The following is a 23,195-nucleotide window of genomic DNA, read 5'->3' as shown; positions in this document are numbered from 1 at the left end:
AAAGGAGGAGGATGGGGAAGAAAGGGATTGGAAGGGGAGGGAGGGGCAAAGGAAGGGGGAGGTAAGGGACAAAAGGGAGGTGATGGAAGAGAGGTGAAGGGAAGAGCAGGTTTGATCATTTGCATGCTTTTTGAGTTCAGTGGGATTTTCTCCTGTGCAATCATGATTAGGATATGTGAAAGTGACCTGGGGGAGGGGCAGGGAGGGAGGAAGAGGGAGGGGGAAGGAAGGAGATTGGGTGGGTGGGAACTGGGCAGAGGGGAAGCCCCTTTCCTTTCCAAAAGGAAAACATGGTGAACAGTATCATTGTTTTTCAGCGTTTCCCCTACATTTTTATTCTATACAGGCATACGTAGTCTCCCATTCAAATTTAAACCAAAGCTGTCCCTGGTCACTTCCACACCAGACCTTTATTTCACTTTAGACAGTCATGGCTTCTCCAAAAGAATCCTGGGAAGTGTAGTTAGTGAAGGGTGCTGAGAGTTGCTAGGAGATGCCCTGTTCCCCTCACAGAGCTTTAATCAGTGCGGCTGACTGTTAAACCACTCTGGCCACTGGAGCTCTGTCAGGGAAATAGTAGTCTCCTCTTAGCAGCTGTCACAAACTACACTTCCCAGGATTCTTTAGGGGAAGCCATGATTGTCTCAAGTGAAATCAAAGTCTGGTGAGGGTGTGGCCCCCTGATTAGCCAAGCTAAGCTAATCAGCTGAGTCTGGCTTTTAGAACACTAACAGCTGGTTCGTACTGAGCATGCCCAGGCTTATCATTGACTTGAATGTTATATTTCTTAAATTAATTAAAAATCAGCCAGGCATTTTTTAAACGTTTAAACTGCAGAAGATGAAGGTCAGAGTATGGGGCAAGGTCAGTAATAGGATTGCAGGTACTCTGTGAACATGGCTGATTTTAATTAATTTCAACAGATTATGAGAACTCTGACAGAAAAAAGTCCGAAAGGGGTCTGTTTTTTCTTTCTGATAAGCTGTATGCCCCAAATTGCCTGGCAGGGAGTTAACTGCTCCAAGGCCTACCCTGTCTGGTTAACAAGACACCTTTCCAGCATCACACAGACACTCTTGGCAGAGCATTACACCGAATGCTTGTTAGGAACCCCAGATTGGACTCTAGGTGGCTCTGAGCTCATTGACCATTCCTTGACCCATCTTCCTCATGCTTAGATGCTGAATGCTAAACTAGAGAAAACTAAGGCGGGGGAATACAAGCCCCCCTTGCCTACAGGCAGCTATTCTGCTGATATAGCTGCTGAGCTTGCCCACTGGCCGGTACATTCTCTCTCTTTTTACACTTTGAACTCTTGATTCTCTCTGACTGTTTTGTGTAGAGTGTTGTTAAGCACGTGTTTCTGAGTTCAGGGCTATAAGGTTTGTAAGGTTTTGTTTTGAAATGAGCTTATGGGAAGCATCAGAATGGCATGGGTTGTATTTTCAGTTTAACATTGCGGAATGTGAAAAATCAATGCTGGCCATAGTATACAACCACTCTCGTGGCTGTATAATTATCATTCTGATAATGTGTGCTCTGATAATAGCAAATGAGTACTCAGTCCTATATCTTCCTCTGGTGTAATATCCTTAAGGTAACCAAATGTTGGATCTTTGGAGAGCATGGCCCAGTTGTGTTTTATTTCTGTTAAAACAGAGTTCAAGAATATCCTAAAAATTGTTTTAGTAATGGCTTTGCTTGAAAGGCTGTCTAGAAATATAAACCATTAATGTAACAAAAATAATAACAGAAGCCTAACTGCTATAATAAGGAGTAAGGGGAAGGAAGATTGTTAATATATGAAGGTGGGTGCTGTTGATAGTTTCTTTAATCTGTTTTAAGAAGGATTTTTAATTAAAGCTAATGAAAAGAGGAAATGGCTTCTTTTTTTATCATTAATTTTTATTCAAATTTTCAAAAACAAAACAAAACAAAACAAAAATACAAATTAAACAATAAAATAAAATGTTGACTTCCGATTTGTCGTAGATCAGTTATGGGTCTACAATATATAACAAACCTGTCTCTTAAATTATATTACAAAATCACTTTCCTCCAGTAGTTATCTTAATTAATCATCAAATCTCATAAACATCACTTTATTCTTTCCACAAAAAGTCAAAGAGAGGTTTCAACTCCTTGAGAAATATATCTATCAATTTTTCTCCAAATAAACATGTCAATTAATCCATCTTATCAAATCTGTTAGGTCCAATAATTTCAATAGCCATTCTTCCATTATCAATGCTAATTCCATCTTCCATTATCAATGCTAATTCCATCTTCCATCTTCCATCCTTGCACCCATAATAATCCTGTTAGGTCCAATAATTTCAGTAGCCATTCTTCCATTATCAGTGTCCCATAATAATCTTGCTGTCATAGCCATAGTCATATTATAAGAGTCTGATATGAATTTCCTTTATCACAAATATTTCCTTGCCATCAATTCTGAATGTGTTGCTGAAATATTGTTGTAAAGTCATATCTCTATTCTTTTTTACGAAATGCACTGGCACATCTCTTGAAAGTTTTTCCATTGTCACATATCTGTAATTAATTCTATAGATTTTTTCTATGTCAAACTCCATCACATCATTCCAGTCCAGAAATTTATCCAAGACATTGATAACTTTATCTCTGATATCTTCATTAATTTCTTCGGAGACAACGCTGAATTCCAAACAGTAAACTTTATCTCTAATATCCATAAACTCCAAGTCTTTTTCCAGTTCCACATTTGTTCCAATCTCCAGGGCTTGCATCTTCCCTTTAATTTTTCTTTTTTCATCTTCTAATGCTTGACCATTTGTATCTCTGATCTCATCAACCTCCTCTCTCACAAAATCCCCTATTTGTTTAAGCTCCTGCTTCATTTTGCCAAATTCAATTTTCATCTCCTGTCTACCCTGTCTCAGGGTTTGTTTCATTATCTCAATCTCATCCATTATTTTCTGAAACATAGTTACTTCCAGATTCTCAGTCACTTTCTTGATTGCCATTCTTAAAACCACGAAGAAAAAAAAACCACTTCTTATTCCAGCAACAAAGGGGTTAATATTCCAAGCCTGATGACATCACAGTGTAGCCAACACAGCCTGCCTTATCTCTTATATGCTCAGGAATGCAAAACAAATTTAGTTCACAGCATCAAAACAGTTAGTGGCATCCAGAACAAGCAGATTCGTCAGAATGAAATAGACCAGAAAAAATAGTCCCAGACATATAATACTCAAAAGCTCATAAATCAGATTTATTATTTTTTTTTTCTCCTCAGAATAGAAATCCCCCATCCGTTTGTATCTTTAAAATGTACAATTCCAGGCCAGCTTTTTGCAATAAAAAACAAAGATAAGCTATTACGATTTCTTTCCTCCTTAATTTCGTGAATGAAAGAGAAGAGTTATAACTCACCCAGGGATTCTTTATTTTATTTATTTATTTGTTTCATTTATAGACCGCCCATAGTGAGTGGCTCTCTGGGCGGTGTACAAAAAGGTTAAAATACAAAATATCAACAATAAAATCAGACAACAAACAATAAACACAAGCAGCAACTAAAGAAAAAAATAAAAAATAAAAAAATTAAATTATAACATAAACGCTTAAAATGCCTGGGAGCATAGCCAGGTCTTAACCTGGCGCCGAAAAGATAGAAGCGTAGGCGCCAGGCGTACTTCTTCGGGGAGGCTGTTCCACAGTTCGGGGGCCACTACAGAAAAGGCCCTAGATCGAGTAACTGTCCTCCGGGCTTCTCGATGGGTTGGTACCCGGAGGAGGGCCTTAGATGCTGAGCGAAGTGACTGGGTAGGTTCATAGCGGGAGAGGCGTTCCACAAGATATTGCGGTCCCACGCCGTGTAAGGCTTTATAGGTCGAAACCAGCACCTTGAATCTGGCTCGGAAACAAATAGGTAGCCAGTGCAAACGGGCCAGAACAGGTGTTATATGTGCTGACCGGCTGGTCCTCGTCAGCAGTCTGGCTGCTGCGTTTTGCACTAGCTGAAGCTTCCGAACTGTCTTCAAGGGCAGCCCTATGTAGAGCGCATTACAGTAATCCAGCCTAGAAGTTACCAGAGCATGAACAACTGAGGCGAGGTCATCCCTGTCCAAATAGGGGCGTAGCTGGGCTACCAACTGAAGGTGGTAGAACGCATTCCTTGCCACCGAGGCCACTTGCGCCTCAAGAGACAAGGAAGGATCGAAAAGAACTCCCAGACTACGAACCTGTTCCTTCAAGGGGAGTGTGACCCCATCTAGAACAGGGTGAACATCCACCATCTGGGCAGGGGAGGCACTCACCAACAGTGTCTCAGTCTTGTCTGGATTGAGTCTCAGTTTATTAGCTCTCATCCAGTCCATTATCGCGGTCAGGCAATGATTCAGCACATCCACAGACTCACCTGTAGAAGATGAAAAGGAGAAATAGAGCTGCGTGTCATCAGCGTACTGGTGGCAACGCACTCCAAAACTCCTGATGACGGCACCCAGAGGCTGTATGTAGATGTTAAAAAGCATGGGGGACAAAATCGACCCCTGAGGGACTCCACAATGGAGAGTCCAAGGTGTCGAGCAATGTTCCCCAAGTACTACCTTCTGGTGACGATCCGCCAAGTAGGAGCGGAACCACTGCCAAGCAGTGCCTCCAACTCCCAACTCTGCGAGTCTCCCCAGAAGGATACCATGGTCGATGGTATCAAACGCCGCTGAGATATCAAGGAGAATCAACAGAGTCACACTCCCTCTGTCCCTCTCCCGACAGAGGTCATCGTACAGGGCGACCAAGGCTGTTTCAGTGCCAAAACCAGGCCTAAAACCGGATTGAAACGGATCCAGATAATCGGTCTCATCCAAGAGCACCTGATAAAGAATCATCTTTATAGCTGATTCATTGACAAATCTCTTTTTGTTGCAACAATTTAAGCCAGATGATAAAAATAGAAAGAAGGATGCTTGCCTGTTAAAATCCGTTTATCGACTTCCGGGAAGGGTGACTTCGCCTGTGCCTGCCTTTGAGACGAGCTCTCGTCTCAGAAGAAGCTTTTTCAGTTTTAAAATCAGTCAGAACGTTTTTTTTTTACTGGTAAAGACTTTCTCCCGGGCAGGGAGAAACCTAGAGATTAACCACAAAAGCTTGTGTTTGTTGGGGGGACTGGATTTCATTAGTTTATGAAAGAAGGTTCAGCCAGCAACGCCGGACGGACTTCTAACCAAGCTCTAAGTGATTAAGCGAGACATTTATCTTTTCTTTTAAGAGGAAATGGCTTCTGACTGTCAGATGGTCAGGGCATGTTCTTTGCTTAAGTGCTGTGCAGTTAATGAAGGCAGTTCTTTATTACTCATTTCTCAGTCTAAAAAACTGATTTAGTGTATTGAAGTAATCACGGTTTTAAATCTATTAATATTCTTCCATAGATAAATAGCATAATATATATTAAATACTATGATGTCAAAAATTGTGTATGCATCAATATCCTCCTCATCCTCATCATTAGTAGTAATGTTTGTAATATTGTGTTTGTATCCCACAAAACCTCTATAGAGAGAGCAGTATCCAGTGAAGTAGTTCTGTTAGTTTTAAGAACTTTTGGCTGTGCAATCAAACTTCTCTCTCTGTGTATCCCCTAAATCTGTTCAGGGGTTTCCCCCAACCCTCCTGAGTAGATTTGGAGAGGACATACAGAGAAAGGAGAAGGAGGAGAAATCCTTGTGCTAATTGACTTACTTTGTTGCATACTGCCCTAAGAGGCCAGCTTATGCTGGCCAACATAATCTGTAGATCATAAATTTGGAAGCATAGGCCTCTATCCAAATGTGATATTGATGCATGGATATTAGAGGGACTGCAGGTGACAGGAGAGTTAGTGTAGTCCTGATCACTTCCTCTTTTGTACAATCTATCAACTTTATAGAATTGTGTTTTGATTAGCACCAAAAAGTAGAATGATTTTGTCTGTTTTCCATAGATGACACAGAACTAACTCTGGAAGATGCTCTGGAGCATAATGCAGGTATTACACAGAAGTCTTAAGATATATATTTTACATCTTGTTCTTTAAAGCTGGATTCCACATAATTTAAAATTCAGGTTATGCTATCCAACAGAGCAGGGGTTGTCAACGTTTTTGGGCCTGGGGGCACATCTGGAATTTCAAAAGAGTTCTGTGGGTACCATCCACTTTGGTTTCTTCTCTCCCCAAGTCAGACCCACCATCAGCAGACAAATGGACAGAAAGCACATGCACACACATAAATGCACACAGCTCCTTTGCTTTTCCAAAGGGTATGACTAGAATCAGAGCCAGTAGAATTAAAACAGTGTCTGAATTTGCATGATTTTATCCAGGGCCCCTGAAAAAGCACGATCAGATTAAAACTCACAGTGGTAGACTGCACGCTATAAAATCACAGATCTGGCACTTGCAGCACCACAGAAACATTGGTCCAAGGTATAGATCCTTATGGAGCTTTAAGGATTTTTTTTTTTACATTTGATAATAGCAAAACCACCAACAAATCACAGAACTTATTGTTGTTATTTTTATCTAGATTTGTTAGTCACTTATTACCGGACGATCTCCAAGTGGCTTACAACATTATTATAAACACAAATAAACATATTTTGCCCTAAAGACGAAACAACAATATCTCCCATAACAGCCACAGGAAGCTTTAGCAGCACACTTACAGTATAACAAACAATATCATCATACTCTATGAAAAGCCTGTGCATCTATATATGCTGAGGTGACCCATGATATGATGGAGGTTTTGAGAGGATTCATAAGGATTAGTGCCTTGGATCCATGTTTTTGTGCCATGGCAGTGCTGCACAGCTTCAGATCCATGACTTTTATGGTTCAGTCAATAAACACAGATGTGATCTGCAATTTGATATTGTTTGGGGGAAAGGAACATGTAGGTGGGAAGGGGAACATGTGATTTCAAGAGGATCCATTTCAGTAGATCCAATGTGTGTGCATGGCCACCCTCCCTCCTCTCCCTCTCTCTGACATTCCATTTTCTCTCTTCTGACTCTTGTGGTACCCTACTCTCTTCTTTCTTGCCACTCTGTTTTCTTCTCCCCAGATTGCTTCCTTTTCGCTCCTACCCTCTTGGTCGCTGTTTTCTGTTCAGTTGCTGATATGATCATTTTAAAAGCACATTGAGCAGAAACAGGAAGTGGGAGAGAGCATCATTCAACACATAAGAACATAAGAAGAGCCTGCTGGATCAGGCCAGTGGCCCATCTAGTCCAGCATCCTGTTCTCACAGTGGCCAACCAGGTGCCTGGGGGAAGCCCGCAAGCAGGACCCGAGTGCAAGAACACTCTCCCCTCCTGAGGCTTCCGCCAACTGGTTTTCAGAAGCATGCTGCCTCTGACTAGGGTGGCAGAGCACAGCCATCATGGCTAGTAGCCATTGATAGCCCTGTCCTCCATGAATTTGTCTAATCTTCTTTTAAAGCCGTCCAAGCTGGTGGCCATTACTGCGTCTTGTGGGAGCAAATTCCATAGTTTGAGTATGCGCTGAGTAAAGAAGTACTTCCTTTTGTCTGTCCTGAATCTTCCAACATTCAGCTTCTTTGAATGTCCACGAGTTCTAGTATTATGAGAGAGGGAGAAGAACTTTTCTCTATCCACTTTCTCAATGCCATGCATAATTTTATACACTTCTATCATGTCTCCTCTGACCCGCCTTTTCTCTCAACTAAAAAGCCCCAAATGCTGCAACCTTTCCTCGTAAGGGAGTCGCTCCATCCCCTTGATCATTCTGGTTGCCGTCTTCTGAACCTTTTCCAACTCTATAATATCCTTTTTGAGATGAGGTGACCAGAACTGTACACAGTATTCCAAATGCGGCCGCACCATAGATTTATACAACGGCATTATGATATTGGCTGTTTTATTTTCAATACCTTTCCTAATTATTGCTAGCATGGAATTTGCCTTTTTCACAGCTGCCGCACACTGGGTCGACATTTTCATCGTGCTGTCCACTACAACCCCGAGGTCTCTCTCCTGGTCGGTCACCGCCAGTTCAGACCCCATGAGCGTATATGTGAAATTAAGATTTTTTGCTCCAATATGCATAATTTTACACTTGTTTATATTGAATTGCATTTGCCATTTTTCCACCCATTCACTCAGTTTGGAGAGGTCTTTTTGGAGCTCTTCGCAATCCCTTTTTGTTTTAACAACCCTGAACAATTTAGTGTCATCAGGAAACTTGGCCACTTCACTGCTCACTCCTAATTCTAGGTCATTAATGAACAAGTTGAAAAGTACAGGGCCCAATACCAATCCTTGAGGGACTCCACTTTCTACAGCCCTCCATTGGGAGAACTGTCCGTTTATTCCTACTCTCTGCTTTCTGCTTCTTAACCAATTTCTTATCCACAAGAGGACCTCTCCTCTTATTCCATGACTGCTAAGCTTCCTCAGAAGCCTTTGGTGAGGTACCTTGTCAAACGCTTTTTGAAAGTCTAAGTACACTATGTCCACTGGATCACCTCTATCTATATGCTTGTTGACACTCTCAAAGAATTCTAATAGGTTACTGAGACAGGACTTTCCCTTGCAGAAGCCATGCTGGCTCTGCTTCAGCAAGGCTTGTTCTTCTATGTGCTTAGTTAATCTAGCTTCAATCATACTTTCTACCAGTTTTCCAGGGACAGAAGTTAAGCAAACTGGCCTGTAATTTCCGGGATCCCCTCTGGATCCCTTTTTGAAGATTGGCGTTACATTTGCCACTTTCCAGTCCTCAGGCACGGAGGAGGACCCAAGGGACAAGTTACATATTTTAGTTAGCAGATCAGCAATTTCACTTTTGAGTTCTTTGAGAACTCTTGGGTGGATGCCATCCGGGCCCGGTGATTTGTCAGTTTTTATATTGTCCATTAAGCTTAGAACTTCCTCTCTCGTTACCACTATTTGTCTCAGTTCCTCAGAATCCCTTCCTGCAAATGTTAGTTCAGGTTCAGGGATCTGCCCTATATCTTCCACTGTGAAGACAGATGCAAAGAATTCATTTAGCTTCTCTGCAATCTCCTTATCGTTCTTTAGTACACCTTTGACTCCCTTATCATCCAAGGGTCCAATTGTCTCCCTAGATGGTCTCCTGCTTTGAATGTATTTCTAGAATTTTTTGGTGTTGGTTTTTATGTTCTTAGCAATGTGCTCCTCAAATTCTTTTTTAGCATCCCTTATTGTCTTCTTGCATTTCTTTTGCCAGAGTTTGTGTTCTTTTTTATTTTCTTCATTCGGACAAGACTTCCATTTTTTGAAGGAAGACTTTTTGCCTCTAAGAGCTTCCTTGACTTTGCTCGTTAACCATGCTGGCATCTTCTTGGCCCTGGCGGTACCTTTTCTGATCTGCGGTATGCACTCCAGTTGAGCTTCTAATATAGTGTTTTTAAACAACTTCCAAGCATTTTCGAGTGATGTGACCCTCTGGACTTTGTTTTTCAGCTTTCTTTTTACCAATCCCCTCATTTTTGTGAAGTTTCCTCTTTTGAAGTCAAATGTGACCGTGTTGGATTTTCTTGGCAATTGGCCAGTTACATGTATGTTTAATTTAATAGCACTGCGGTCACTGCTCCCAATCGGTTCAACAACACTTACATCTCGCACCAGGTCCCGGTCCCCACTGAGGATTAAGTCCAGGGTTGCCGTCCCTCTGGTCGGTTCCATGACCAACTGGTCTAGGGAATAGTCATTTAGAATATCTAGAAACTTTGCTTCTTTGTCATGACTGGAACACGTATGCAGCCAATCTATGTCCGGGTAGTTGAAGTCACCCATTACTACCACATTTCCTAGTTTGGATGCTTCCTCAATTTCATATCTCATCTCAAGGTCTCCCTGAGCATTTTGATCAGGGGGATGATAGATCGTTCCCAGTATTAAGTCCCTCCTGGGGCATGGTATCACCACTCACAACGATTCTGTGGAGGAGTCTGCCTCTTTTGGGGTTTCGAGCTTGCTGGATTCAATGCCTTCTTTCACGTATAGAGCGACTCCGCCACCAATACATCCTTCCCTGTCCTTCCGATATAGTTTATATCCAGGGATAACCGTATCCCACTGGTTTTCTCCATTCCACCAGGTCTCGGTTATGCTCACTATATCAATGCTCTCCTCTAAGACCAAGCACTCCAGTTCTCCCATCTTGGTTCGCAGGCTCCTAGCATTAGCGTACAGGCACTTGTAAGCAGTGTCTCTCTTCAAGTGTCTTTGGCACTTGTGGTTAGGCCTGTGGTAATTTTGCTGTTCTGAATTTATATCCTGTGCCCCTGCTCTCACAATGCCTACTTCTAGGCCTACTCCTTTTAAAATTTCATAATTTCTTTGGTTTTTATCCCAGGGGGGAGGTTTATTCCGAACCGGACCTTTCTCAGCTCCTGTTGGGTTTCCCCCCTCAGTCAGTTTAAAAGCTGCTCTGCCACCTTTTTAATTTTAAGTGCCAGCAGTCTGGTTCCATTCTGATTCAAGTGGAGCCCGTCCCTTTTGTACAGGCCCGGCTTGTCCCAAAATGTTCCCCAGTGCCTAACAAATCCAAACCCTTCCACCCGACACCATCGTCTCATCCACGCATTGAGACTGCGAAGCTGGGCCTGTCTGGCTGGTCCTGCGCGTGGAACCGGTAGCATTTCAGAGAAAGCCACCTTGGAGGTCCTGGCTTTCAGCATCCTACCTAGCAACCTAAATTTTGCTTCCAGGACCTCACGGCTGCATTTCCCCATGTCGTTGGTGCCAACGTGCACCACGACCACTGACTCCTCCCCAGCACTGTCTACCAAACTGTCTAAACGACGGGCGATATCCGCAACCTTCACACCAGGCAGGCAAAACACCTTGCGGTCTACAAGCCCATCACACACCCCACTGTCTATGTTCCTAATGATCGAATCACCCACTACAAGGATCCCTCCACCCCCTGGAGATATATCCTCGGCACGAGAGGATAGCTGCTCAGCCCCCAAGGAATGGGTCCCTTCTAAGGGATTGTTTCCCTCTTCCTCAGCTGGATGCTCTCCTTCCCCGAGACCATCGTTGTCCATGATAGCAGGAGAGCTATCATCGTTGGAGTGGGACACAGCTATAACGTCCCTGAAGGCCTCCTCCACACACCTCTTTGCCTCTCTCAGCTTTTCCAGGTCCGCCACCTTGGCCTCAAGGAAATGAAGTCGTTCCCGGAGAGCCAGGAGCTCATTGCACCGAGAGCATACCCACGACTTCTGTCCAACAGGCAGATAGTCGTACATGCTGCAGGCTGTGCAAAACACTGGAAAGCCCCCACACCCCTGCTGGCTTCTTACCTGCATAGTTTTGCTTAAGGTTTATTACGTCAATGGGTTGGAGACTGCGGTTTAGTTGAGGTCAGGGAACAGACGGGCAGAGTGGGGGGCCCTGGCCTCCTCGGCCTGCTGCCGAACTCGCTCTGCTGCTTAACTCGCCTTGACGCTTTGTCAGCTGGGGCCTTGACGCTTTGTCAGCTGGGGCCTTGACGCTTTGTCAGCTGGGGCCTTGACGCTTTGTCAGCTGGAGCCTTGACATTGTGGGGGCGGGGAGTGGGCCTAGAGACTTTGTAGGCACAGGGAAAGTCCTCAGGGGTGCCATTGTGCCATGGGCATCATATTGGTGACCATAGCAATAAAGGATTATATGGATATGGCTCAGTAGTGAAGTGAAAGTATTCATAAGTAGGTGCAGAGGGACCTTGGGGGAACAAGGGATCCGTGTGTGTATTAGCAGTAGTTTGTCATCATAATAATAATCTTTGGCACATTGCAGTATCTGGGCAGTGAGTAAAAATAATCAGCTGTGTTCATGAAGTAACAGTGTCTTTCATTTGTTCTGATGATTGTTGGATATTGCCCAGACGCTACATTGCTCCATATAAATCCCTATCCCTTTTCTTGTCTCCACGTTGCCATCCTTGGTCCTTGCTAGCTGACACACTGCCAGTATGAGTGGACCTTGACCTAGACTATGTGCAAATATTCTAGACCTCTGTTGTGAGCTACTTAATGTGGCCTTTCTCCCATTTAGAAGATGGTAAGATGTGGATTCTAAAGAAGAATACATAGCTATACATTCCTTGCATGCATTGTAGAAGGAAAAACTTTCCAGACCAAAGATTGTGCTCCAAAGGACAGAGGTTTATTGATCAATAACAAAAATACCAGTATGCATAATGGGAGAGGGAGTTCTTTTGAACCTCACACTCTGCCAATCAATAGGAATACATTGTTTTTATAGTGATTGATACATCATACATACATTATACCTTATGACCCCCTTGGGCCAATCCCTGCCCGGGTATCCTCCCCTGAGGGCATGTTCTTAGCATTTGCATCTCAAACTGTTTTCGTCCGTTCAAAGAAAGAGGAAGGGCTTTTATGCCCTTCTGACCCACATTTTGACATCTCATAAGGTACAAAACAAGACACCCAGAAACATCTCAAGAAGAATACAGTTCTACACTTCACACAATATATTTTCAGCATATGTGGCTTCTCCTAAGAAAACATTCTTGCATCAGTTCCTCTTTTTAACACTGAGTTGCCTTGATTGTGGCTCCGGAAACTCGCTAACCATAAACCACAGTCTCTTCTGACAAACTGTTAGGAGAACATTCAAACAAATATGCTTCCCCATTATAATGAACACTGCAAACAATACATTTTAACCACAGCAATTTGAACCCACTTAAAAGATGGGTTTCTAAGGAGATAAAATCAGAATTCCTTCCACAGCATTAACATTCTGCTTATTGACAAAACCTTTCTCAGATGGTAGAGAACAGCAAGACTGTGTGGATGAACATGGTATATTATTCTGTGACTTTATGGTGACACTATGACAGTGATTCTGAGTAGGGCATTAGTTTTCATAGTCCAATTGTGTTATTTTAAGTCTTTACATGCATAACAAGTTCCCCATTAGTACTTCTCTGTGGCAATATATCATATGGCTGTACTGTGTGTATAAATATTGCAATTGTGGGTTGGAGTTGATCACATGGGTCTTTCCCAGCTGATTAATACTGCATTTCTGGAAAAAGCATTCTGTTGCCCCCACACACACATGATGGTCATATGTGACCCAGCCATGCTGTTGTATATAGTGAATGAACAGTTTTATATTTATTTCATAATGTTTTTAGGATAGTTTGACATTGTTCACCACTTAGATATTTTATGATTAAACAATACTTGAATTTGTAAGTGAATAAATACATAAATTACATAGAATATCACCACAAAGAAGCAACGAACAATGTGCGTGTGTGTAAAAGTCATATAGTTGAATCAGTTTTTGCAGTTGTGTTTTAAAGTTTTGAACAATGACACTTAAATGCAAATTATTTATGCCTTCTCATTACATTCCTTTACAAAAATGTTAAGCTTTAATCAGTAACAGATAAGCCATATGTATTATAGTTTGTTTGTTTAAAATATTTATAAACCACACTTTCATATAAAACTACATGGTAGCATACAGACTTAAAACACAGTATTACAATAAAAACAATAAAAAATCAATCACATCAGTAAGAGTTGGTTGACAAAATCCCCAGCATACCCAATACCTCCCCAAATCTGCTCTGGAGCTGTCCAGTGCACATTTGGGGGAATCCCTAGACAAATTTTAGGGGGTGCATAGGGGAAAGATAGAGGGGGAAAGTCCTACTGCATAAGCAAACATCTCATTGTGCCAACAGGATGCTTAGGTATGTTGGATACATCCCATTGTCTGCAATGGAGCTTTCTCTCTGTTAAGTGTGTTTAGGAACTTGAGTTTTTTCCCCTTTCCTCCATCTGATCCACATGCCTGAAGAGGCTCTCTACAAGCTATGCCAACTCTGTCAGATCTCTCTAAGAACTAGGAGCTATTTCTGGTGAGCTGTTCAGAATGTCCTAGTGTTTGAAAACCCCAAGCCATAGTTATGGAATTTCGGTATTCTTCCACACTAGAGACCAGGGACATCCCAGCTCCCATAAATGCATGTCTGCATCTTTTCTTCTCTCCCTGAGCTTTCATCTTTGAGATTCCTATTGTCATTGAGGCACCTAGCTCACGTCACTACATTTAAAAAAAATATAGTGTGTACCAGCCTTTACTAATTAAGACAAACGATTTGCATGTCACAGTTCTTTAAAAATGGTCACTTTGTTTTTCTATCATTTATGGTAATTAATCTTATATAAAAGAAATTGTGATTTTGATGCTTTTTAAAAATCAACTAATAACCATTGTGGCCTTCCAGATTTTTAAAATTTTAAATGTTGTAATATTTTTTAGAATTAGAAAATGAAGATTTTATTGAAGCTCGGGATACAGGTAAATTGACTGTGACCTAGATATCAGAAGATTGAAAAACAATGAGTTGGCACGAATAGTTTTCCTTAACTGTTCGTTTACTCTCCCAGTGCACACACTGAGTGCTGAATAAATCAGGTTCTGCATTAGTTATGTATCTAATATGTTCTTCTACAGTTTGAAACATAAGTAATATCAAATTATGGTTCTGTTCTGTGACTGCACTCACAGTGAGGAATTTTTTTCTCCTATAACAGGAGTGGGAAACTGGATCTGGCTGGGAGGCCAGATCATTATATCCCCCAATTCTCATAGAAGACCCCCTTGCAAAGCACTCCAGAAGATAGCACTTTGAAAGGGGCTTCTCAAGACCAAACAATAAGGAGCTTCTCAAGACCTGACAATCAACTGATTGTCACGTCTTTCAAAGTGCTATCTTGCAGTGCTTTACAAGGGGCTTAGCAAGATCCAATGATCAGGTGATTGTCAGGTCTTGCAAACCTCCATTGAACTAAGCCAGGTTTTATCTGTCCTACACCTGACATATACAGTATGTAGGTAAGGTAGGCATGGCTGAGCCAAATAGGGAGAGGTCTGGCGGGCCTAATTAGGCACCACCCTAGAAGCAGAAAGAATTGGCAATTGCGGGGAAAACTGAATGCTATTAGCATGCTTCTGATTAATGATAGACATTGATTTCTCTGATGCAACTTCTATAAGGGATATTCTTGGGGTCTAGTTACACATTACATGAAAACGTGTGTAACAGAACCCAAATGACAGGATTTGTGTCTTTTCTTTCTTTTCTCTTTTTCAAAAAGCAGCCTTGGATCAGTTTCTCTATTCCAGTTGGCTATCCATCAATCCATTCCCTCCCTAAAACCCCTGTGTTCCAACCACATCTTTGTGAGAGTTTTGCCCGTAATAGTCTCTTTAATTTACATAGCATGGACCTGAATTTTTTCCTTCATCTGTGAGGCCTGTAGCAGTATTTTCTCATGAACTGTATTACAATGGCATTCTCTTTTCAGATGGAGAACGATTAACTGAACATTATTATGAACACATACAAGGTGAGCATATATTTATTTTACCTAAAAAAAAAACAATTATGCTACAAAATTAATGCTTATTGCTGGATTGAATACAGATGCCAAGCTTAGCAGCAGCTGCAACATTAACCTCTAACATCCACTTGAATTATGAAAACAACCTTATAGAAAGCATAGTCAAATAGGAAATATTGTGGAACCTTTATCTCTTCCTTATCAATTATATGTGTTTTTGCTGTATGCTGTGCACACTACAGACACTGTAGGGAGCCATAGCCTGTTATGAATTCCTGTGGGAACACAAAGAGAAATACAGAAATGTATAACGTGATGATCAGTGCAGAGTTAACTCCATAGTGCTTCCTAAACAGCAGTACTGTATTTTGTCACATTTGAAGGGACCGTCAATTGCATTATCTGAATATTTATTTTTTAGTCAGAGATATAAAGAATAAGGGTAAAGAATAGGATTTTGTTCCTTATGCTTATGAGGTGCTCCTAGCTGTATCTTAAATCACACTCTTCTGGATTTGCTATTGGTCTTCTAAAGCCTCATTATTTTTCATTATATATCTTTCAGAGCCAATTGACAGCACTGATCAAACACATGAAAGTGAGTATAAAAACTGTTTCATCTTATTAGGAATATTGGTACAAGAACTTGGGTGGATGGTTGGAGTACATAAACATTCACATTTATTTCTCCTCCTCTTTCTCCTTCTCCTCTTCTTCTTTTATAATAATAATAAATTATATACTGTCCTTATGCCCAAAGGAGCAGATACAGTAACAGTACCAAAAGAATGTAAGCATGGATTGATGCTAGCAGGGTCATTTTGGCAAAGTAGCTATCAGACATTTGCATGGCACGAAAGCATAGACTATCTAGTCAGATCAAACACATTTTGGTGTCTGAAGTACAAAATCCAAATGACGTGGTTCTTGTGGCAAATGTTTGACCTTGCCATCCTCTGAAGCTAGCCCTCAGAAAAATCCCTCTTTAAATCCCAACCCTGTTTCCATGATCTCTATAAATTACCCATAGTTGTGTATTATCATCTCTATAAAATAATTACCTTTAGTTGTGGGTTATTACTATTAAATTAAGAATTTACAGGGCACACACACACAAAAGCTTAAGATATATATCAGAAAAAGCAAGTACAATATAATACACATATATAGAATAGGTAAACAGTATGCTAGCCATAAATAATATGAAATATTTGACATTGTTATTAAAAAATAATAAAAAAGAAAGCAGAAAGAAAGTAAATTTAATCCATTCAATTGTAGAACACAGCAAAGCCACAATGTGTCTTTGACAGCAAAAGGTTCTTTTTCCATAGGAGGTGGGCCATCACTGTGGGAAATAGTTCCACCTATCGCGAAGGGCTTTGCAAACGGCGACGGCGGCTCTCTCGGCGGCGGCTGCCGCTTTTCCCTTACTGCCTGTTCCCTTCTGGGGATTCCTTTGAGCCGCTAGTGCGGTTTTCGGCCCCGCTGCTTCCCCTGCTAGTCTGTGCTGGACAGTCCTTCCCCCCACTCCGTCCCCAGACGGCCGCCATTGCTCCTTCTCACTCAGCCTTTTTTGATTGTTTTTTCCCGCCCTTTTTTCCGGGCGCCATTTTTTGAAATTCAAAATTCCCGCCTTTTTTGTTACCATTTATTAACCATCGGATACCTCCCCTGCAGGCTATCTATCTGTATGTTTGTGTATATGTGCTGCTGACAAACTTACACAGGGCTGATTTACACACATTTTTACTGTGGCTGTAATCCTAGTGGCTGAATTATATTATCAAGGCTGGAGCTCCAATCCTAGTGGGCTGGATTGTATTATCAAGGCTGGAGCTTTAATCCTAGTGGCTGGATTACATTATCAAGGCTGGAGCTTTAATATCAGTGGCTGACTTGTATTAAATCTGATTTACATTGTATATCCTGCCCCCTCTGGGGCCGTGAACAAGCCAAAAACCCAGCCTACAGCACTAATCTGAGTGTGCCAACTCTAAAACAGCCTATATTATATTAACGCTGATACCTCAGTGCATTCTGCCCCCTCTGTGGCAGTGCATTTCGCCATCTGCCAGTGTATCCTACCCCCTCCGTGGTAGTACACTGTGCCAGTTCGGGTCTTTACATCCTGCCCCCTCCGTGGCAGTGTACTGCACCCAGGTTTATATAAGATGGCAGAACAGCCAGGCATGTCACCATCAACACACATGGTGCCAGATCAGCCAGACATGCCACAATCAGCCAAGCCACAACATCCTAACACGTCTAAGACCAGACATGCCAAAGCACTGGCTAAGACAAAACATCTTTCCAGCCATAGTAAACCAAAGCGCCCTCGTTTTGTCTCTGTACCAACCACAGCACAGACACACATAAGCGATATTTTCCATTCCCCGGCTGCTGCCTCTGACGAGGAAGAGTTTCTTGGCTTTCCCGCTCACTGTTCGCCTAACGAACCTACCTCTGGTTTACCGCCTCAAACATCTGTCCCAATAGTTCATCAGGCACACACATCTGCCACATCTGGTCTGCAGCTGTCTCCTGATTTCCTCTCCCAACTTCAAGCCATGCTGGCATTTTTCACCCAAATGCAGTCACTACCACAAGTTCCTGCCATACCCCCACTCAACATGGACCAACGTGCGTGCCATGAAGCTCATCCTTCCTGTTCACCAGATCCCTTTGATGTAGCCAGAGGCAGATGTACAGACGAAGCCTCGTATGCGGAGGAGTCAACTTTCACTGACCATGTTGAAGGAGACGACTGGAGCGACTATTCAGATCATGAGGAGGATACATCGTATCGCCTGTTTGATACCTCAGACTATCAGCCGCTAGCACGTAGGGTACTTCATACCCTTGGTCTCCAGACTGCGCCTTCAACTTCGTCCGCCCCAGCTATCAAAGGGGCCAAGGTCCTCAAATCCCCTGCACCTACTGAACACTACATCCCGGTGCCGGACCCAATTGCCAAATTAGCCTCCGAAGAATGGGCTCATCCACTCAAAGCCCGACGCTTCAAGAACCTGGCTGACAGATTGTACGCCCTAGCCCCAGACTTTGCCACCAAGTTAGATGTCCCTGGCATAGATGAACCAATCGCTCGCCTCGTTTCAAGATCTCTTTTGCCCAGGGAAGGGGAATCCCACCTAAAAGATACTACTGAGCGACGAATAGACTTCGCCCTCCGCAAGAATCACGAGGCTACTGCCTTAGCCATGCGTGCCTCCGCTTCAGCCTCCATATTCTCCAGAGCCTCTATGATGTGGATGGATGACCTTCTAGAGGATGCTAACCCTGATCCTGTCGCCTTCAGAAGAGCACTATCGAAATTACGTAAGACAGCAGCTTTTGTGGCCGATGCCACTTTGGATGCCACTCAATTAGGGGCACGAGCCATGACGACTCAAATAGTCGCTCGTCGCACCCTCTGGCTTCGCCACTGGCAAGCTGATTCAGCGGCCAGACTGAACCTGTCCAAGGCTCCTTACTCCGGATCTCTACTCTTCGGCGAGGAAGCTCTAAAGGCAGTTCTGGTTGATCCAAAAGACGCCCAAAAACCGGTTCTGGCCACAGTCAAGAACATCGACCACAGGCCCTTCAGGCGATTTCCCTCCTTTCGTTCTAACCAGTCCTTTCGAGGAACGCGGCCAGGAGGACGAGGCCGCGACTTCAGACCCTATGACCCCAACGTATTCAGGGGCTCCTGGAACCGACGCTTCCAGGGCAGAGGTCAGTACCAAGGGCGCAGGGGCAACTCATCGTCCTCATATAGGGGAGGCCCTCGCCTACACAAGTAGTATTAACGCCCTCCCCATAGGTGGCAGATTACTTAATTTTGGAGATCGATGGCTGCGCCTTACTACGGTCTCCTGGATCAGGGACCTTTTCACTTATGGCTATACCATAGAGTTCTGGGCAACCCCATCAGACAGATTCCATCCGTCTCCTTGCCCAAGGGCACCAGCCAGGCACAACATCATGCAGACAGCTATACATCACCTCTTGGACATAGCGGCAATAGAGCCAGTTCCCACAACTGAGAGGTCGGAAGGGGTGTACTCCCTCCTATTTGCTGTGCCAAAACGAGATTTATCTTGGAGGGCGGTATTGGACCTCAAGTTTGTCAACCATTTTGTAACATACCGCAGGTTCAAAATGGAATCTCTCCATTCCATTACGGAGAGTCTGCATGAAGGAGACTTCCTGGCTTCTATCGACCTTAAGGAAGCGTATCTCCATGTGCCTATTTGCATAGCCCACAGAAAGTTTCTTCGGTTTGCCTTTGGCCACCAACATTTTCAATATAGAGCGATGCCATTTGGCCTCTCCTCTGCTCCAAGAGTATTTACCAAGGTGCTAGTCATCCTAGTGGCTTACCTTCGGACCCAAGGGGTTCATATCTACCCATATTTGGATGATCTGCTAATACGGTCCAAGTCTGAAGAGCTGGCTCATCATCATTTAATGATCACCCTCAATGTTTTGCAGACCTACGGCTGGCTTGTCAACTTTGACAAAAGCCATCTCCAACCAACCCAACGCCTACTACATCTTGGGGCATTGTTGGACACCCTGCAGGCAATGGTCTTCCTGGCTCCAGATCGCATCACTGCCATCACAAGCATCGCAAGGTCCCTGATGCAACAAACATCCGCAGACGTCATGCTTCTCGCCAGAGCGCTCGGGATGTTTATCTCCACAATCCACATTGTGCCCTGGGCTCGAGCCCACACTCGGCCCCTTCAGTGGACTCTGTTGCCTTTTCAAAAAGACATTGCCAGCTCCAACCATCGCAAAGTTCGTTTGAGCCCCGCTCTGCGCCTCTCCTTCCGTTGGTGGACCAAGGTTCAACACCTCTCCAAGGGCACGTCGTTCAGAGAACCCCGCAGAACCGTCGTGACCACAGACGCCAGCCTCATCGGTTGGGGAGCCCACTGCAACTCCCAGTACATTCAGGGGGTTTGGCCCAACGCAGAGCAATCTCGAAGCATCAACTGGCTGGAACTAAAGGCTGTCCACTTGGCTCTATGTCATTTTCAGTCTCTGTTCCCTTTGCATCATGTGCTCATTCGAACAGACAACGTGTGTAAAATCACATTTGAACAGACGGGGGCACCAGGTCTCGTCCTCTGCAAGACTTAGCCTCCCTCATCTTTGTCTGGGCAGAACAACATCTACAATCCCTGAAAGCAGAACATCTCAGAGGGATTTGGAATGTAACAGCAGACTGGCTCAGCAGACAACAGGTCTTTCCGGGAGAATGGAAACTCCATCCAGCTATTTTCCATCGTCTCCAGTGTCGGTTCGGCGCCCTCTCAGTCGACCTGTTTGCTTCCAGTCACAATTGCCAGCTTCCAAGGTACTTTGCCCGATACCTGGACTCAACAGCAGAAGCAGTGGATGCTCTGACAACACCGTGGCCAGACGGTTTCTTGTACGCCTTTCCTCCCATACCATTGTTAGCCAAAACCTTGAGGAAGGCGCGAACCGAAAGGGCACAGCTGGTTCTGATAGCACCATTTTGGTCACGCCGACCGTGGTTCTCAGATCTTCTGGCAATGTCAATGATGGATCCTTGGACACTTCCAGTAACGCCAGACCTCCTATCCCAGGGTCCAGTACTGCACCAGGACCCTACTTGGCTCAATCTAACAGCGTGGCGTTTGAACGGAGACATTTGAGGTCAGCTGGACTGTCTGACGCTGTGATTGATATTATTTTGGCCTCGAGAAGACCATCTACCACTCGCATTTATCAACATACCTGGGTGGCTTTCTCCAAGTGGTGTCAGTCCCACCACCACGATCCATCCCAGGCCAATGTGCACCAGGTGCTCCAATTTCTCCATAGTGGCTTTATGATGGGACTTCGACCCAACACTCTACGTCAACATGCGTCTACTCTGTCATCCATTCTCTCAGTGTCCTCTCCTGGAGATCATATTTCCTCACATCCGTTCATCAAACGTTTTTTGAGGGGAGTCGCCCTACGCTCTCCGGCTGTTGTCCATCGGTTCCCCTCATGGAGTTTGCCGAAAGTTCTGCAGGCTTTGCAACGCCCTCCATTTGAACCCATCAGGACTGTGCCCCTACGTATACTGTCCTTCAAGGTCCTGTTTCTGATCGCAATCACATCTGCCAGACGCGTTTCGGAGTTGGGCGCATTGTCTTCTGCTCGACACCTCTGCGTCTTCCATAAGGACTCTGTTGTGCTGAAGACTGATCCTTCCTTTCGTCCCAAGGTCGATTCAGTTTTTCATTGCAACCAGGACATTGTGTTGCCTTCATTTTGCCCGGATCCTACCCATCTTCTTGAAAAGGCTTGGCATTCGTTAGATGTCCGGAGGGCTCTCAAGACCTACCTGTCTAGGACCCAAGAGATTCGACGAACGGAGTCTCTGTTTGTATCCTTTCATCCAAGGTCTATGGGGCATAAAGTATCCAATTCTACCTTATCCTGTTGGTTAAGGGCATGCATTACTTTAGCATATGATTCCCTGAAGCTGTCAGTTCCAGCTAGTATAACGGCTCATTCTACCAGGTCAGCTGCCACCTCGGCTGCTTTTGCCACTAATGCTCCTGTTGCCGATATTTGTAGGGCTGCAGTCTGGTCTACCCCACACTCGTTTATAAGGCATTATAAAATTGATCGTTATGCCTCTGCTGATGCATCTTTTGGCAGACGAGTGTTGCAACAGGTTCTTAATGAGGATTAACATGTGGGTGGTCCCTCCCTATATGGGTTGCTTTGGTACATCCCACAGTGATGGCCCACCTCCTATGGAAAATGTACCATTGGTCTCACCTGAAAGGTGATTTTCATAGGAGTGGGCCATCACGACCCTCCCAGTTGGAGGATGACTAGAGATTTTATCAATGGGTTACATGTTATTGTTACGCTATTATATTTAAATGTAAGAGTGAAGTCAAGACTTTTAGTTCTGTTATGTTATGTAGTTATGTTAGAGTCATGTTGTTATGCATGTGACTATTATGTTATTTTCCTGGCGGGCCTGTTGGCCTTGTTCTTGTATTTTTAGATATCTCTTTTTAGACTCGCTACGAATGAACTGGAGAGTGGGAGGGGCATGACATCCCTAGTCTTGACTTCAAAAACATTCTTGCCTTCGCACGATAGGTGGAACTATTTCCCACAGTGATGGCCCACTCCTATGAAAATCACCTTTCAGGTGAGACCAATGGTACATTCAGCAATAAACAGAATCCAATTTGTTCTAAAGTTATTTTGTCCCTGTTCTATTTCTTTTAATCTCAAAAAGTGTGTCAGTTTCTCAGATGAAGTAAATTCCAAAGCCTTATCTATAGATTTGTAACAGTGTTATCTGGGACCTCAATTTCTGTACAAACAGTATTCTTGCTGCAGCTTTCATATAAGAAAATAATTGTTTATGTTCTTTATAAGTAAAGAAAGATTTGTATTATTTTAATGTGGTTGCTGCTCTAACATCTAATCATCTAATTCATTGTTATATCTCCTATAGATGAAGCAGATCTTCCAGATTCTGTCACAGAACATATTCAGTCAAGTATGTATGCATGAATTATCTGAGGAGGGAAAAACAATGCAAATGGAGTTACTAATTTGAGTATAACTTTTGTTAAAGTTATTTTTTATTAATGCACATAAGCATTTTTTACAAGTTGGTCATATGTGTAACTGTGGAATAAGAAGAATGTTCAGTAGAGAGGTACTTTTAGAGAAGCTTTATTGTATATGATGAAGTTTTTAAACTGCTGAATGTGTTGATTAAAATTACATTATCTGGATCTAACT

At 43.3% G+C, this 23,195-nt stretch overlaps 1 protein-coding gene across 9 annotated transcripts in view; it reads left to right on the top strand.

Annotated features, from left to right (window-relative positions):
• The window catches only part of ASPH (aspartate beta-hydroxylase), a 169,516-nt gene that overhangs the window by 67,941 nt on the left and 78,380 nt on the right, over window positions 1–23,195 (top strand). For 7 of the 9 annotated variants that reach the window (XM_061599800.1, XM_061599833.1, XM_061599771.1 and 4 more), the window contains 5 exons: window positions 5,969–6,013; window positions 14,311–14,349; window positions 15,360–15,401; window positions 15,961–15,993; window positions 22,903–22,947. In XM_061599800.1, coding sequence (XP_061455784.1) covers window positions 5,969–6,013; window positions 14,311–14,349; window positions 15,360–15,401; window positions 15,961–15,993; window positions 22,903–22,947 — 204 coding nt within the window. The remainder of the gene's footprint in view (window positions 1–5,968; window positions 6,014–14,310; window positions 14,350–15,359; window positions 15,402–15,960; window positions 15,994–22,902; window positions 22,948–23,195) is intronic. The other 2 variants (XM_061599781.1, XM_061599809.1) reach the window with 2 other exon arrangements.

The sequence above is a fragment of the Rhineura floridana genome, chromosome 1, assembly GCF_030035675.1.
Source record: "Rhineura floridana isolate rRhiFlo1 chromosome 1, rRhiFlo1.hap2, whole genome shotgun sequence".
Classification (NCBI taxonomy): Eukaryota; Metazoa; Chordata; class Lepidosauria; order Squamata; family Rhineuridae; genus Rhineura; species Rhineura floridana.
This window is presented reverse-complemented; position numbering and strand designations above follow the sequence as displayed.